The sequence below is a fragment of the Xenopus tropicalis genome, chromosome 2 (assembly GCF_000004195.4).
Source record: "Xenopus tropicalis strain Nigerian chromosome 2, UCB_Xtro_10.0, whole genome shotgun sequence".
Taxonomy (NCBI): domain Eukaryota; kingdom Metazoa; phylum Chordata; class Amphibia; order Anura; family Pipidae; genus Xenopus; species Xenopus tropicalis.
This window is the reverse complement of record NC_030678.2, coordinates 92,074,677-92,093,126: the sequence shown is the minus strand read 5'-3', so window position 1 is coordinate 92,093,126 and position 18,450 is coordinate 92,074,677. Positions and strand designations below refer to the sequence as shown.

The 18,450-nt window shown below is 38.5% G+C and overlaps 1 protein-coding gene across 1 annotated transcript in view; it reads left to right on the top strand.

Annotated features, from left to right (window-relative positions):
• The window catches only part of tbx4 (T-box 4), a 100,130-nt gene that overhangs the window by 47,952 nt on the left and 33,728 nt on the right, over nt 1-18,450 (top strand). Inside the window, exon 4 of the mRNA XM_002933826.4 lies at nt 7,636-7,755. Coding sequence (XP_002933872.1) covers nt 7,636-7,755 — 120 coding nt within the window. The remainder of the gene's footprint in view (nt 1-7,635; nt 7,756-18,450) is intronic.

The following is an 18,450-nucleotide window of genomic DNA, read 5'->3' as shown; positions in this document are numbered from 1 at the left end:
TAGTAGCTCACCAGATGGCAATTTTTTTTTTATTCCATTTTTTGAGATCAAAAATGGAAAGCAAACTATGTGTTTTTTCTAAATCATTAAAAAGAAAATTAAAAGAAACTATGAGTAAAGAATGTACAATAAAGGTTGTACAATTTACCTAGGACAAATCTCTTTGACTTGTACATGACCTAGATAGAGTTTAGAAAAATTCAGGGTTTTTTTACACGAATAATAAAAATAAAATAAATTTAAAAAAAACCCTAACCATAAGTAAATCTGCCCCTTAGTGTTCTGCTATATATCTACAGAGAAACTGGTGAAGGTTTCTCCACACAGTGTGAGAATGTACAGCGCAGTAAGACACAAAAAAGCAAAATACATGTAAGGTTAACTGGATTGTTGGGGGATTTACCACATGGATTCAGATGCAATACAAGGTTACAAGGTAGACTGTAGCTTTCCTTAGTCAAAAGACTGTCTAAGCTGAAGTGTTGCAAGATTCTCACCCAGGGTATAGGCCTGCAACTGGCACTAGGTATTAAAAAATGGTGCTATTCTACATACTGTATGATGCTCACTGGCATCAACTCAGTGAGATGCCACCAACTTTTAAAAGAGTTAAAAGATAGAAATGTCTATTTTGAGTGGTAAATAAGACTTGGGCCACTTGGCACTTGACCTGGGGCATATATGGTGGGGTTTAAATGCAGAAAACCCAAATTTTGCAAACAAAATGGAATTCACAGAATACAAAAGGTCATACATATGGATATCTAGTAGGATCCCAAAAGAATTTCACAAAAAAAGTAGATAATCTTACACACACAGAGGAAAAGAGATAACAGAAAAATAGGGAAGGGATAAACATTGGCATCATTTCACTCACTTCTGTGTGGTAACAGTGACTGGAGCAAGCTTGCCTATAAAAAAAATGACATCTCCAAAAGAACTTATCATGGCACAGTTAATTTTAAAACAATTTGTGAATATAAAAAAAGATAAAATATACACAGGACAAAATTAAATAAACAGTGAAAGAATGGATTAGTTTTATGAACTGTGCCAGTAATTTGTTTGCATACCGTCCTCTACTCTTTTGCAAGGAAGATGAAATGGCACTGAGTGACGTATTTATTTTTTTTCAGCACTATTTATTTTAAACTGTCTTCTTTTATCCTGAAGACTTAGAAAATAATTCAGATACCTATATATATATATATATATATATATATCTCAAAGTATCTCAAAGTTTCATTATGAATTTACCTGCATTGTATGTATATATATATATATATATATATATATATATACACAGTATATATATATATATATACCACAAGAACAAACGGAGCACACCCTATTGAAATTCAAATGCCCAGGCTGCTAGCTAAAAAATATAAAGCAAGAAAATGAGCTGCACTCACCAGGACTTGGCAAAAATATAATAAGTTTATTTAAGAAAAGAGATCCTGGATCTCTTTTCTTAAATAAACTTATTATATTTTTGCCAAGTCCTGGTGAGTGCAGCTCATTTTCTTGCTATATATATATATATATATATATATATATGACAGGTTCAATTGTAATTTTTTAAGTTATACTTTCATTTAAAATTAGATTTTTTTTTCAACATGTAATGTTTTGGAACATTAAAATACTCTAAAGATAATGCTGATACTAATAGTGGGTTCCCTAAAATTCCCTCAAGGCAGCTGTAGGTAGATCAGAGGTTTAATTTAGAGTCTTTACCATCAGTATTGGTTGTCACAAATGTAGATATAGGATGGTGTTTTATTTACTGTGGTGTACCCATAATTAATAAAACTAAGAAACTTTTAGCACCAATGGCCCTTTGCCAAGATATAACGTTTAACAGAATAGGCTATATAACAATGGTATAAATGTTGGACAAATATTATGTTTCAGGCCAATATTCCTAAATTATCATTAGCCTTCTGTGCGGTACTGTATCAGATGCTTTAGTAAAGTTCAAGTAGATCACATTCACTGCCATATCCTCATAAAAGGCAATTAAATTATTTTGCCAAGATCTATTATGCATAAAACCATGCTGACACAAACTTGTAGTATTGTTATTTGCAATGTATTCAAGTATCTCATTCCTTATTATACCTTCCAAAAGCTTTCCTAACACTGATGTCAGACTAACAGACCTATAGTTTCCAGTCTGAGAACGGGATAACTTTTTGAATAACCGCACCACTTTAGCAGTTCACCAGTATCTTGGCACCAATCACAGTACCCTGTGATGAAAAACATCCAGTCCTGGACCATTGTTTGTCTTTACATGTCACTTGAGTGGCCTATGCAGCAGTACTCATATTACTAGAAACAGGTCTATTAAAAAGGAAGCCTGCGTTAGCAAGCTCCTCAGTTGTGTAGACACAAAAAATAACAGCTCAGAATTTTTCCTTTTTCCCTGACATTTTTATTTGCGCAAGGCACCAACTTTATTGATCTCTCTGCTTCTGGTTGTTCCTGGCATAGAATGCCACATCAGGAACCAAGTGTTTGTAGAAACACTTGGCTTCCCTTTGGCCTTACAAAGACATCAGGCAGTCATAATGATGATACACAGACTTCTCATGTGACTTCCATATCAAGGTTAAACTAAAAAACTTTGGTACTACTTTGCCTTGCCAAGCCATCAACAAGAATTTATATGTATAAGCCGACACCTACATAGAAATCTAAAGGTGAGACTTTGCTTTGGGATGCTGAACAGTAAAGATTTTTTGGTGTTGGTAATGGTTTAAAGGGCATTATGATGGTGTTTAATATACATATTTGCATTGGGTCAAAACTTGAAACAGACAGGCACCTGGATGAAGCAGGGTCAAATGTATGTAATTATGGATGACTGAAACTGACAAGTATTGTGTTATGGAAAAAAATCACAGCACTGAGGAAATCATCCTGAAATTTTGCTGAAATACATTGAAATATGAAGGCAAACTTACACTGCGGTTAAGCTGTTTTTAGCTTGGCACTATACATTGCCCTTCTTAGAAAAGCTAATTTCCAATATGCTACAATGGTTCTTTATAGGAAAAAATGCTCTTATGCTGCCAATTTCTTCCAAGCCTCCACCTGGAGAGGCCCTAAGATAGGTAGGAAGAGGGTTCGGGAGGTCTCCAATCCCATTGGTTGATATGAAAGGCAAGAAACAGATAATAATAATAATAATAATGTCTGCATTTCTGGCAAACCAGACTATGCCACATGGCAAAATTCCTGTACAGGTTTGAGAAATTGATCCATGGATGAAAATGCAGTTCATTTCTGTGTCTCCTCTTCACTGTGCATATACACTGCCTTAAATAATGCAAGTAATCCCTGTTTTGAATTCTTTCTTAATTCTTCTAATGAATTTCATGCTAGTATAGTGTGAGCATCCTCTCTACTCTGTGGTCCAGGTAATTTGATAAAGACTATGGGGCATATTTATTATGCTGTGTAAAAAATGGCGGTAAAGTTCGCCACACATCGCCAGGCTTCGCTGTATAAAAAAAGGGGGTCAAATCCAGAACTTTTGCCAGAACTTATGAAACTAACGGGATAAAATCTGGCATTAGGATGGCAAACTTTGCCATTTATTTTACACAGCTTTTTACACTGCTTTTTTTTTGGCGAATTTCATTTTATACAGCATAATAAATAGGCCTATGTCTTGTTGATAGAATACAGAAGATTTTTTTCTAAACATTTGTCTTTAAAGTTGTTTAGCTGTAGTCAAAAAGACTGAATATAAAGATGGGCACATCACAGTATTTCATATGGAATGTGGGGGCTCTAGTTCATTGTATTTTGCATTAAATAGAAAAAAGAATAAATTGCTTGTATGCATCTCATAAAAACAAGTCACTTCCATTTGCCTTGTAGCAGTTGTGTTTGAAACTGTATGAAATAGCAGACTAATGGCTATGCCTTATGGTCAGTTATAACAAGGTTTGAGTAAACACGTATTTTCTGCCATAGATCACCACCCATTAAGACTACAATTGCCTTATCACCAAGGACTCCATACACTGGGCCTGATTCACTAAAGGGCGATAAAACGTGCGCTATTTTTATTGTGCGCTAAAATTTTTACCGCGTCTTAATTTTGGCGATTTTTCGCACGATTCACTATAAGCATACTCGCGCTTTTTTACGCGCGATATTGCATGCGTTATTTAACTTGCGAAAAGACTATTTCAATGCGGTATTTGCCGGTACATGCGCTAAATGACGCGAATAATCGCCGCATATGAATGGTAGCATAGAAATAGTGTATAAAAATTGTTGCCGCATATAAATGATGTATATAAATATTAGCCACATATAAATGGTATCATATAAATAGTAGATGCTTATAAATAGTAGCCACTAGTGATGAGCAAATGTGTTCTGGTTATCTTTAGTGAAAAATTAGCAAATCTTTCGAAAGATCCACGAAACGGCAAAAATGTTGTGCGGGCAAAAAAATTGTTGCTGTGACTATTATTTTTTTGACGCTTGTATAAATTTTTGGATGTGCGGTGAATTTTTGCGTGGCAAATTTTTTCATGCGTTTTGCCATTGGCGGAATGTTTTGAGAAACGCATGAAAAAATCCGCCGCGAAAAAAATTCAACGCACGTCCAAAAATTCGCTGCGAATCCATGCCTGGCAAAACATTTCATCACTTGTAGCCAAATAGAAATAGTCGCGCAAATGAACGCACGCCATGTTAGCCATACACGCCAATACTTGCAGAAAATTACTGTATTAAAAATGAACATTTCGCTGCAAACTGGCGGCTGCATTACTCTAGGGGAAACACATACTTGAATAAATAACACTGTAAGTCCATATTTTATTGCAAAAAATCATTTACTGTACTTTTGTATAATTTTTCGCCTGCCTGTAGTAGGTGTTAATTTTCGCATAGCCGAATGCGATATTTAGCGCGCAAAAGTTATAGTGAATCATGCGATCGTATTCTTTTCAGCGCGGAAATTAACACAAAACGGTAAAACTAGTGCGAGAAATAACCCATGCGAAAATGGCGATTTTTCGCACGCGATAATGCTATGGTGAATCGCGCGCAAATTATTTTGCGTTTTTTAACGCGAAAAAGCGTGCGATAATTTTTATCGCCCTTTAGTGAATCAGGCCCACTGTATCTTATGTACTAACTGAATACTATGTACATGAAAAGCATTTAATAGAACAGCAATGCACTAGTGACATCTTGTTTGACAACCACAATAATTTCTGAAGTACGAAAATATTGTGGTTGCGTTCTGAAAGTCACAAAATTTTCGGATCGGAATGTTTGTAAACGGCGCAAAAACCTTTCTGGCTTTGAAACCTTCAATGCATGATTTTGGAAGCCTTCCATAGGACTCAATGGTTTCTACAGATCCAACCTGGGCAAAAGTCGCAATACCGAAGCTTGAATGAATTCCACAATGGTCGTAGTCTTTGCAAAAAATAAGACTTTTTCATGGAAGTTAACGAAAACTACGAATAAGTCGTGGAATTTTAACAAAATTATCGTGGACATTACGAAAAGTTCTATAAACTAGAAAAAATATGATTTTTTTTCTCAAAAAAAAATTGTGGTTTAATGAATGGGCCCCTTAATGTACTTTAACAAAGTCCAGGGTAAAATTGTATTGAAGGCATCAATTGCACAACACTAATACATGAGTTAGGCAGAATTTTAGACTGGTCTAAATAAACAAACATTATTTTACAAGAATTTCCATATGGAATTGTGAGACATGAAAGCCCCAATGTGCGTTGAATATGTTAAAATAGACAACAAAATACCATTAAAATAACATTTTGAGCAATCCAATCATTGTCTGATGACAAGTATTATTTTGCAAAATGCTAAAAAGAGGGAACTACTATTTCCCCTTGATTTATCCAGTTTACTACTTCATTAGCAGGCTTCACCCCCACCGCTTCCCCTTCTCCCCCCCCCAGTGCGTGCACAAACGCTTGAACACACGGGGACACCACAGAGGGGGGAGTGTGACTTGCAAGGCACACAGATGCATTGCAGGAGCACTGGAAAAACAGAGGTTGGGGTAAGAGATCCCAGACTAGGGGTTGGCAACAGAAGTACCCGCCTTGCGCCCCCTCACTGTTGTACCCTAGACAGGTGCCTCTGCTGCCTACCCCTAGTTCTGGCCCTGCTTGTATATGTTGGGATTAAGTAAAATGGCAACAAGCTATTAGTTATGTACATATAAACAAACACATGCTTTACCCACTTACATGTTCATCATCAATATCTTGTCACATTTTTCTTAAAGTTGTATGTTTTTTTTCTTTTCTTATTCTTTCAAGTTTGTAGTAACAAAAGGTATAACACAATGCCCATGCACAGTTGAGTATTTGCTCTAGTTTGATTGTCTTTGCATCATGCAACGCTCTCTGGCACATGTTTTAAGTTTGATTTACAGATAACAGCATGTTGATCATGCAAGTTCTCACCTACCCAAATAGCACATTGTGGAAAAGAGCTGTTCTCCCATCAGAAGAAAGTAAAAGCATTTTGTGACAAGCCCCATCTTTGGCCTGTCACAGTTACATGCTAAACATCTGGAATTTATGGAAAACATTTAATGAGTCACTTGAAACACATTAGTCAACCATTTTGTTCCTTTTTTCTCAGACAAGCTAATGCATTCAATGGAAGAATAAGTAATTGTAAACCAAGATGTTAACTGGAAGGGATTAAGGTTGTACCTGCAATTTAGGTATAAAAGAGGTCATTACATTGTCTGCTTTATCAAAAAGAAAGAATACAAAAAATATGTAATATGGAAAATCGGCTATCAAACTATTTTTGCTCAGACTGCTTGTTCTGGTCCATTTTTTATTGTTTAATGGTTTCATAAGTATGTCTTTGAATGAATAGCATCAACCACAAATTATCAATGTTACAAAAACAATTTGTGCATGCCCAATTTGACACTTGAGTGTTATCAGGCCTCCAAGATTAGAAAAATGATGGTCCATGAATACAGAAACCAAAATAGGCTACTTGTTTTCAGATTAAGGGACAGGTTTATGAGACATCCGCAGCCAAAGTGAATCTTTTCAGAGCCACATAAATATATTTTATGCTTCTTTAGAACTTATGTATCTATCTGATGAAATAAGATGTAATTTCAGGGAAATGGGTTTATGTAAATACTGAATTTATTTAAATTAACTATGACCTCTTTCTTGAAAATACTCTATTACCATGCATTTTATAAGCACATGCCAGATAAAATAGACATGGGTCCATGTAAAAATTCCAGCATAAAAAAAAATCCAGCATTTAGAATTATGCCAATACCGATAAACTGGTATTTGGTTTTGGGAGACCTTTATGTTAAATAATAAATAAAGTCTAAATAAAAATTACATCTTTGTAAATCTCAGACTTAACTTGCACTTGAAATCATCAGTAGCATCAGTTCTGTGACCTGCTGCCCAGAATGTAATAGCGTTTCCACTGCACTGACATTTGGATGTTGGTTGTACTAACAGTCTTTGGTACTAGCAGTAGTAGGTTATATATCTGTATGTTTATTTAACAGATACTTACTCATTAGTACTATCAACTATAATATTTGTTTCTCATTTTTCCCCCTAGGAGAATGTTTCCAAGCTACAAGGTAAAAGTGACTGGAATGAACCCTAAGACAAAATATATCCTTCTCATAGATATTGTTCCAGCTGATGATCATCGGTACAAATTTTGTGACAACAAATGGTAAGACAGTTTTTTGTAATAAATGCTTTGAAGAGTTTAATTAATGTTCTTGTGAACTCATTTTAATTTGAAGAAAAAGTCTCAAATCTGACATGATTTATTACAGCCATATTTGTAAGTGCTTTGGGTTAAATGTGGCAGTAATAAAATAAAATACATTATATTACAATAAAGCAAAGAATATAATACAGATCATGTTATTGTAAGAGACTGGCATGCATTCCTACCTCCAAGCATGCCATTCCCCAAGCTCTTCTGTGTGAATACACTCCAGCGTACATTCTGACATGCAAGGTGATCGTGTCATGACATCAGCGGAAAGTGTGTTTTTTACTCAACTTCTCTCAAAGTACCACTCTCTGCTCAAGTGGTAGTTGACTTGGATCTCCTGGGCTGTTAACTTCTACCATAGTGTTGTTGCAATTACAGGTGGGTTGGTTACACTTTGAATAGATTTCCTTTCTGATTATCGAATGGCTTACCACTCCAGTCATTCTTGGTCTACCTTGGTGAGGGCAACATAATCCAACTATTAATTGGGTCACCGGTGACCTCACTGCCTGGAGTTCCTTCTGTCATTCGAATTGTTTGCCTGCTATAATCATGCCACTGCTTGTCTTGTCAATCACACAAGATTCTTCTCTTCTCCCTAAATGTTATGCTGAATTTTCCTCCACACAGGCTTTATGACTGCCATATTGATCTTATTCCTGGCACTATTTTCTCAAGGGCTTATCCTTTGTCTGTCCCAGAGACCCAAAAAGCACATTAAAGAAAGTTCTTACAGAGGCTTCATTAAAAAATCTAATTCTCCTGCTGGTGCGGAGTTCTTCTTCTTTCAAAAGAAAAATTGGGGTCTCAGATCATTTATTGACTACCGCAGTCTCAATAAAATCACAGTCAAAAACAGAGACAGGCCAAGTCGGTCGGGCACCTCTAGGCAACACGGCCAGCCACCTCATCCCCACCACTTCCCCCTCCAACCCCCCCTTCCCATGATAGAGGAGGGAGCGCAGATGCCGTGCAGGGATCCCTACTCGAGCTCCTGGGTGCTTACAACCTGATCTACATCCATCAGGAGGATGAGTGGAAAACTGCGTTTAACACCAGTGATGGCCACTACCTAGGAATTCCCTTTGGGTTGTGCAATGCCCCTGCAGTCTTCCAAGATTTCATAAATTATATTTTTCATGATATATTGTAGTCTTTTGCTGTAGTATGCCTTGATTTATATCCTGGTATTTTCTTCCTCCTTATCTGAACACATTTTTCAAGTTAAGTCTGTTCTACAGTATCTCCGAGAAAATAATCTTTCTACAAAGTTGGAGAAATGTGAGTTTCATAAGTCAAAGATTTCCTTCTTATATATATACAGTGGTGTGAAAAACTATTTGCCCCCTTCCTGATTTCTTATTCTTTTGCATGTTTGTCACACTTAAATGTTTCTGCTCATCAAAAACCGTTAACTATTAGTCAAAGATAACATAATTGAACACAAAATGCAGTTTTTAAATGAAGGTTTACGTTATTAAGGGAGAAAAAAAACTCCAAATCTACATGGCCCTGTGTGAAAAAGTGATTGCCCCCCTTGTTAAAAAATAACTTAACTGTGGTTTATCAATTTTCAATTTCAATATCAATTTCTGTAGTCACCCCCAGGCCTGATTACTGCCACACCTGTTTCAATCAAGAAATCACTTAAATAGGAGCTACCTGACACAGAGAAGTAGACCAAAAGCACCTCAAAAGCTACACATCATGCCAAGATCCAAAGAAATTCAGGAACAAATGAGAACAAAAGTCATTGAGATCTATCAGTCTGGTAAAGGTTATAAAGCAATTTCTAAAGCTTTGGGACTCCAGCGAACCACAGTGAGAGCCATTATCCACAAATGGGAAAAACATGGAACAGTGGTGAACCTTCCCATGAGTGGCCGGCCGACCAAAATTACCCCAAGAGCGCAGAGACAACTCATCCGAGAGGCCACAAAAGACCCCAGGACAACATCTAAAGAACTGCAGGCCTCACTTGCCTCAATTAAGGTCAGTGTTCACGACTCCACCATAAGAAAGAGACTGGGCAAAAACGGCCTGCATGGCAGATTTCCAAGGCGCAAACCACTTTTAAGCAAAAAGAACATTATGGCTCGTCTCAATTTTGCTAAAAAACATCTCAATGATTGCCAAGACTTTTGGGAAAATATCTTGTGGACCGACAAGACAAAAGTTGAACTTTTTGGAAGGTGTGTGTCCTGTTACATCTGGCGTAAAAGTAACACAGCATTTCAGAAAAAGAACATCATACCAACAGTAAAATATGGTGGCGGTAGTGTGATGGTCTGGGGTTGTTTTGCTGCTTCAGGACCTGGAAGGCTTGCTGTGATAGATGGAACCCTGAATTCTACTGTCTACCAAAAAATCCTGAAGGAGAATGTCCGGCCATCTGTTCATCAACTCAAGCTGAAGTGATCTTGGGTGCTGCAGCAGGACAGTGACCCAAAACACACCAGCAAATCCACCTCTGAATGGCTGAAGAAAAACAAAATGAAGACTTTGGAGTGGCCTAGTCAAAGTCCTGACCTGAATCCTATTGAGATGTTGTGGCATGACCTTAAAAAGGCGGTTCATGCTAGAAAACCCTCAAATAAAGCTGAATTACAACAATTCTGCAAAGATGAGTGGGCCAAAATTCCTCCAGATCGCTGTAAAAGACTCGTTGCAAGTTATCGCAAACGCTTGATTGCAGTTATTGCTGCTAAGGGTGGCCCAACCAGTTATTAGGTTCAGGGGGCAATTACTTTTTCACACAGGGCCATGTAGGTTTGGATTTTTTTTCTCTCTAAATAATAAAAACCCTCATTTAAAAACTGCATTTTGTGTTTACTTGTGTTATCTTTGACTAATAGTTAAATGTGTTTGATGATCAGAAACATTTTGTGTGACAAACATGCAAAAGAATAAGAAATCAGGAAGGGGGCAAATAGTTTTTCACACCACTGTATATATATATATATATATATATATATATATAGTATATAATTTCTTCTTCAGGTTTTGAGATGGATCCTGCAAAGGTTTCTGCGGTTTCTGTGGCCTACACCTGTAGGTGGGAAGGCCATACAGTGTTTCTTTGGCTAATTTCTACTGAAGATTCATTAAAGGATTTTCACAGCTCACACTCATAAAGATTCTAAGAGGCTTATTTACTAAAATTATTTTTTTTTTCTAACCTTGAAAGACATATAAAAGCGACATGGTATGGATTCAAATAAAACTTGATCATTGTTATGTTTATAAAATGTCACGATGATGCTAGAATCGTCCGTACAAAAATTTTGTGTTTACATTCAAAAATCCAGAATTTTCTGCACTGAAGGTATTGTTAAAACTAAAAAAAATTTGAGTTTAAACAGATGTTCATTTCCATGAGTCCTCTTTATTTTTCCCAAACAGGACTAAAATGGCTCTAGCAGCCATTTTAGGAGCATTGGCACTCATTCTTTGAAAACAATAATGTGTTTCACTTGAAATTGGGTGAAAAAGAAAACAATGATGCAATTAACTTCCCCTTAAAAATGTATAAAAAGGACACAATGAGGGGATTAATTTCCTCTTGAAAATACGTGAAACAGTAAATTAACTTCTCCTTAATACTGGGTGAAACAACAAACAATTACAGGATTAATTTCTCCTTGAAACCTGGCGAAACAGAAAACAACAAGGGGATTAACTTCTCCTTGAAGGACAGGCTGTCACTGACTATTTACTCGACAGACCAAACCTGCCAATTTTTTTTTATTTTACAAAAAAAAGTTAATTAAACATTAATAAATCACAAATATGTTAGAAAAACTCAAATTTTTCAGGAAAATTCAAATTTTTTGAGTAACAATATCAGAAAAATCGAGTACTGGCCAAAACCCATTCTTAAATCTCAAAAATATTTAGGAGTAAAAAAAACCCGACTTTTTCTCAAAATTGAGGCTCAAAAGGCTTTTGAATAGTTAAAGTCTACCTTTGCTTCCCTTATAGTTTTAATCCACCCAGATACTTCTCATCCATTTACCTTAGACTTTGACACCTTCAATACTGGGGTGGGGTTTGGTAGGGTCATTCCTCTAAGAATGAAGGCCACCTAGGTGAATTGCTTAAGAAATAGCTTAATCACATTTCTAGATATTCTGGTGGCTTTTCCAGGATAGTTACATAGTTGAAAAAAGACCAGTGTCCATCAAGTTCAACCCATCCAAGTAAACCCAGCACACCTAACCCACACCTACCAATCTATACACTCACATACATAAACTATAAATACAACCACTAGTACTAACTGTAGATATTAGTATCACAATAGCCTTGGATATTCTGATTGATCAAGAACTCATCCAGGCCCCTCTTAAAGGCATTAACAGAATCTGCCATTACCACATCACTAGGAAGGGCATTCCACAACCTCACTGCCCTCACCGTGAAAAACCACCTACGCTGCTTCAAATGGAAGCTCTGTTCCTCTAATCTAAAGGGGTGACCTCTGGTGCGTTGATTGTTTTTATGGGAAAAAGAACATCCCCCAACTGCCTATAATCCCCTCTAATGTACTTGTACAGAGTAATCATGTCCCCTCGCAAGCGCCTCTTTTCCAGAGAAAACAACCTCAACCTCGACAGTCTCACCTCATAGTTTAAATCTTCCATCCCCTTAACCAGTTTAGTTGCACGTCTCTGCACTCTCTCCAGCTCATTAATATCCCTCTTAAGGACTGGAGCCCAAAACTGCACTGCATACTCAAGGTGAGGCCTTACCAGGGACCTATAAAGGGGCAAAATTATGTTCTCATCCCTTGAGTCAATGCCCTTTTTTATACAAGACAGCACTTTATTTGCTTTAGTAGCCACAGAATGACACTGCCTGGCATTAGACAACTTGTTATCAACAAAAACCCCTAGATCCTTCTCCATTAAGGATACCCCCAACACACTACCATTCAGTAGATAGTTTGCGTTTATATTATTTCTACCAAAGTGCATAACTTTGCACTTATCAACATTGAACCTCATTTTCCAGTTTGCTGCCCAGTTATCTAATTTTGTCAAATCGCTCTGCAAAGCGGCAGCATCCTGCATGGAACTTATAGTTTTGCACAATTTTGTGTCATCAGCAAAAATAGAAACAGTACTGTCTATGCCCGCCTCCAGGTCATTAATAAACAAGTTAAAAAGCAAAGGACCAAGGACTGACCCCTGCGGTACTCCACTAACCACACTGGTCCAATTAGAAAATGTTCCATTTACAACCACTCTTTGTACTCTATCCTTCAGCCAGTTCTCTATCCAATTACAAATATTATGTTCTAGGCCAATATTCCTTAATTTGATCATTAACCTTCTGTGAGGTACTGTATCAAACGCTTTAGCAAAGTCCAAGTAGATGACATCAACTGCCATTCCAGCATCAAGGTTCCTACTCACCTCCTCATAAAAGGCGACTAAATTAGTCTGGCAAGATCTGTTACGCATAAAACCATGCTGGCACAAACTAATAGTATTGTGAACTGCAATGTATTCAAGTACCCTATGCCTTATTACCCCTTCCAAAAGTTTTCCTACTACTGATGTCAGACTAACAGGCCTATAGTTTTCAGGCTGAGAACGGGATCCCTTTTTAAATAATGGCACCACATTAGCAATCCGCCAGTCTCTCGGCACCATGCCAGACCTCAATGAATCCTGAAAAATTAAGTGAAGAGGTTTGGCAATCACAGCGCTCAGCTCATTTAATACCCTGGGATGAATCCCATCCGACCCTGGACCTTTGTTTACCTTTACATGTTCAAGTCTCTTTTGAATTTCCTCCTGAGTGACCCATGCGTCACTAGCTAAATTACTAGAACTGGGCATATTACAAGGGAAGTCTTCATTATCTGGCTCCTCAGATGTATAGACAGATGAAAAATAAGAGTTCAAAATTTCAGCTTTTTCCCCGTTCTCATCAACCAACTTACCCCCCCGTGATAATAAAGTTCCCACCCCTTCTTGCTTCATTTTTTTACTATTCACATAATTAAAAAATAATTTTGGATTCTTTTTACTCCTAGCTGCAATATCCCTTTCCATTTCTATTTTAGCTTGCTTGATAGCTTTTTTGCATGCTTTATTTGCTTCCTTGTACCTGATGAAAGTTTCTGCTGCCCCAGCTAACTTGAATGCCCTAAAAGCACGTTTTTTCTTACCAACCTCGACAATAACACTTTTATTCAGCCATAAAGGTTTGCTTTGCGATGCCTCTCCTTGCTTACAAGGGGAATATACTGTTGTGTATACTTGCAAAGCAATGTTTTAAAGATGTTCCATTTTCCTTCTGTGTCTAACCCCATGAAAAGCCTTTCCCAGTTGACACATTGCAGAGATGCCCTTATACTGGCAAAGTCTGCACGTCTAAAATTGAGCGTTTTAGTTACTCCCTTATAGCGCTGTCTCTGCAGCATTATCTCAAAGGAGACCATGTTGTGATCACTGTTCCCCAAATGCTCACCCACACAAATGTTAGAGATGAGTTCATTATTATTAGATATCACCAGGTCCAAAATAGAGTCATTCCTAGTAGCTTCTTGAACCGCCTGAAATAAAAAGTTGTCATTTAGCATATTTACAAACCTACTAGCTTTTTCTGACTTAGCCACCCCATTACTCCAGTCAATGTCCGGATAATTAAAGTCCCCCATAATAACAACTTGACCCAGTTTTGAAGCCTCCTCCATTTGCAACAATAGCTGGGCCTCATCCCCCTCATCTATAAGGGGTGGTTTATAGCATACACCAATGATCATTTTCTTTGTGACCTTCAGCCCTACTGAAATTTCTACCCAAAGAGATTCAACGTTTTCATTGGTAATGTCTTTATTACATGGCTTTAAATCTGACTTTACGTAAAGACAAACCCCTCCACCCTTTTTAATCTCTCTGTCCCTCCTAAAAAGTGTATAACCATTTAAATTCGCAGCCCAGTCGCATTTATCATCCCACCAGGTTTCAGTGATACCTATTAAATCATAATTTTCAATACATGCAATAGCTTGCAGCTCCCTTAATTTACCCGACAAGCTACGCGCATTAGCCAGCATGCAGCAGAGATTATTACTTCTCCCTCTGATGTTTACATTAGCTAAGGGAGAATTAGAGCTAAGGCAATTATGAGACTGCTTTCCTTGTAACGGAAGCTCCTTATCTGATAAACTATATGCCCCCCTCACTCCTCCCCCACAACCCTTTGCTAGTCCCCCTACCCCATCTACACTAATTTTCCCATAGAATTCTAGCTCACCCACCCCCCCCTTGTCTAGTTTAAACACTCCTCCAACCTCTTAACCATTCTCTCCCCTAGCACAGCAGACCCCCTTCCATTGAGGTGCAATCCGTCAGGGCTGTATAGATTGTACCCCAAGGAAAAGTCAGCCCAGTGCTCTAGGAACCCAAACCCTTCCTTCCTACACCAAGACTTTAGCCACGCATTTAGCTCCCTAAGCTCCCGCTGTCTCCCTAAACTTGCACGTGGCACCGGCAAAATTTCCGAAAAAATGACATTGGAGGACCTTTGCCTAATCTTAGAGCCTAGATCCCTGAACTCACTCTTTAAAGTCCCCCACCTACCGTTCATTTTGTCGTTAGTACCGATATGTACCAAGACAGCCGGGTCATGCCCAGCCCCTCCCAATAATGTGTCAACCCGATCAACCACATGCCGAACCCTGGCACCAGGAAGACAGCAAACTGTATGGTTGAAGCGATCCGCTTGACAGATTACCCTGTCCACTTTCCTAATGATCGAATCCCCTATAACCACCATCTGTTTAGGCCTAGCTCTGCTTTCCTCCCCACCACTACTAGTGAAACTGGTCTCCCGGCTGTTAGAGAGATCAGCCTCACCTAGAACCGCCAATCCAGAGTTCACACTCCCATCTTCTTCACACAATCTGGCAAATCTGTTGGGATGCGCAAACCCTGGAGCATCTAGATGATACCGATTATTAGAGAAGAGCGAATTTTGTTTTGCTTTTTGTTTTTGTTTTGCGAAGCTTCTTGGGCACGGTTGTATCAAAATAGGTGCAGTCTCATCGAAATTTGCACGGTCACATCAAAACGAGTGCAGCCGTTGCAAAATAGATGCGGTTGTGTCAAAAATAGGCACGGTCTAATAAAAAAAGGCACTGGACGAATGTTTTGCAGATTTTTCGCTGTTTTCAAATTTTCCTGCTGGTTCTCACATTTTTTGGTGAAGCAAAATGGGACAGATTCACTCATCACTACCCATTATGTTGCTGCAGGTTCCATCTGTGCTCAGCAGAAGATTCCTCACTGTCTTCTCCATCCTTTGCCTGTTCCAGATTAACCCTGGTCTAATTTACAGTGGCTTGCCAAAGAACTTTTCCACATTTCGTCACATTACAGCCACAAACATGAATCAATTTTATTGGAATTCCACGTGAAAGACCAATACAAAGTGATGTACATGTGAGAAGTGGAACGAAAATCATACATGATTCCAAACATTTTTTACAAATAAATAACTGCAAAGTGGGGTGTGTGTAATTATTCAGCCCCCTGAGTCAATACTTTGTAGAACCACCTTTTGCTGCAATTACAGCTGCTACATGGATATGTTTTGTTTTAAACCATTCCATTGTTGCCCTGGCTTTATGTTTAGGGTCGTTGTCCTGCTGGAAGGTGAACCTCCGCCCCAGTCTCAAGTCTTTTGCAGAATCCAAGAGGTTTTCTTCCAAGATTGCCCTGTATTTGGCTCCATCCATCTTCCCATCAACTCTGACCAGCTTCCCTGTCCCTGCTGAAGAGAAACACCCCCAGAGCATGATGCTGCCACCACCATATTTGACAGTGGGGATGGTGTGTTCAGAGTGATGTGCAGTGTTAGTTTTCCGCCACACATAGCGTTTTGCATTTTGGCCAAAAAGTTCCATTTTGGTCTCATCTGACCAGAGCACCTTCTTCCACATGTTTGCTGTGTCCCCCACATGGCTTGTGGCAAACTGCAAATGGGTTTTCTGTTAACAATGGCTTTCTTCTTGCCACTCTTCCATAAAGGCCAATTTTGTGCAGTGCACGACTAATAGTTGTCCTATGGACAGATTCCCCCACCTGAGCTGTAGATCTCTGCAGCTCGTCCAGAGTCACCATGGGCCTCTTGGCTGCATTTCTGATCAGCGCTCTCCTTTTTCGGCCTGTGAGTTTAGGTGGATGGCCTTGTCTTGGTAGGTTTACAGTTGTGCCATACTCCTTCCATTTCTGAATGATCGCTTGAACAGTGCTCCGTGGGATGTTCAAGGCTTTGGAAATCTTTTTGTAGCCTAAGCCTGCTTTAAATTTCTCAATAACTTTATCCCTGACTTGTCTGGTGTGTTCTTTGGACTTCACGGTGTTGTTGCTCCCAATATTCTCTTAGACAACCTCTGAGGCCGTCACAGAGCAGCTGTATTTGTACTGACATTAGATTACACACAGGTGCACTCTATTTAGTCATTAGCACTCATCAGGCAATGTCTATGGGCAACTGACTGCACTCAGACCAAAGGGGGCTGAATAATTACGCACACCCCACTTTGCAGTTAGTTATTAGTAAAAAATGTTTGGAATCATGTATGATTTTCGTTCCACTTCTCACATGTACACCACTTTGTATTGGTCTTTCACATGGAATTCCAATAAAATTGATTCATGTTTGTGGCTGTAATGTGACAAAATGTGGAAAAGTTCAAGGGGGCCGAATACTTTTGCAAGCCACTATATCTAAGGACTATTGTAGATCTACCACAGTTAGCACATTTTACTATTTTTGTTGATAGATTTTCCAAGATGGCTCACTTCAGTCCTCTAAAGAAGCTCTTGTCTGCAGCTCTTCTTGCAAGTATCTTTATTAAAGAGATTTTCCGTCTTCTATTGTATCTGACCGAGGGGTCCAGTTTGTCTCCCACTTTTGGTGTGCTTTTTGTAAATTTGTTTGGAATTAGTCTAAACTTCTGAAGAAGACTTCTGTCCATCAAAAGAAGGCACCTGACAGACGTCATAGACCAGCCTCTTGCTTTGGGGTTGGAGATTCTGTATGGTTATCTATAAAGAATACAATAATACCAAAACTTGCTCTAAGCCACCCAGCACATCAAGCCTAATTTAAAATTTGAAACAGCCAGTGTCAAATTGCATTCGCTCACCCCTTCACAGAGTTGGTCCAGGTGCCTTGTCCCGGACCCTTCACCCAGCGAAAAGGTTTTTCACGACTATTTCTTCATTAAATAATCACAGTTTTTCATGGACACCCATCCCACTAATCCAGTGGTCCAGGTGCAGCGCCACAGACCCGTAGCAAAGGGAGATTCAGCAGCCACAAGAACAATTTCTCAATGGGTACGCACTCCAGACATGGGTGAAGGTGGTTAAGAAATAGCTTTATTCACAATAATCCTGACACATTTCATGTCTTTCAACACATAGTCATAGGTATGCCTAATTGGGAATAAAGCTATTTCTTCCTTCACCCGTGTCTGGATTGTGTACCAATCAAGAAATTGTGCTTAAAAAAGAATATTGTGTTCTAAAAAGAATATCAAACTTTGTATTCCTTCCTCTAAGCTAGGCCTTCATTACATCAGTCCGTTTAAAATCAAAGAAACCTTCAATCCTGTTTGTG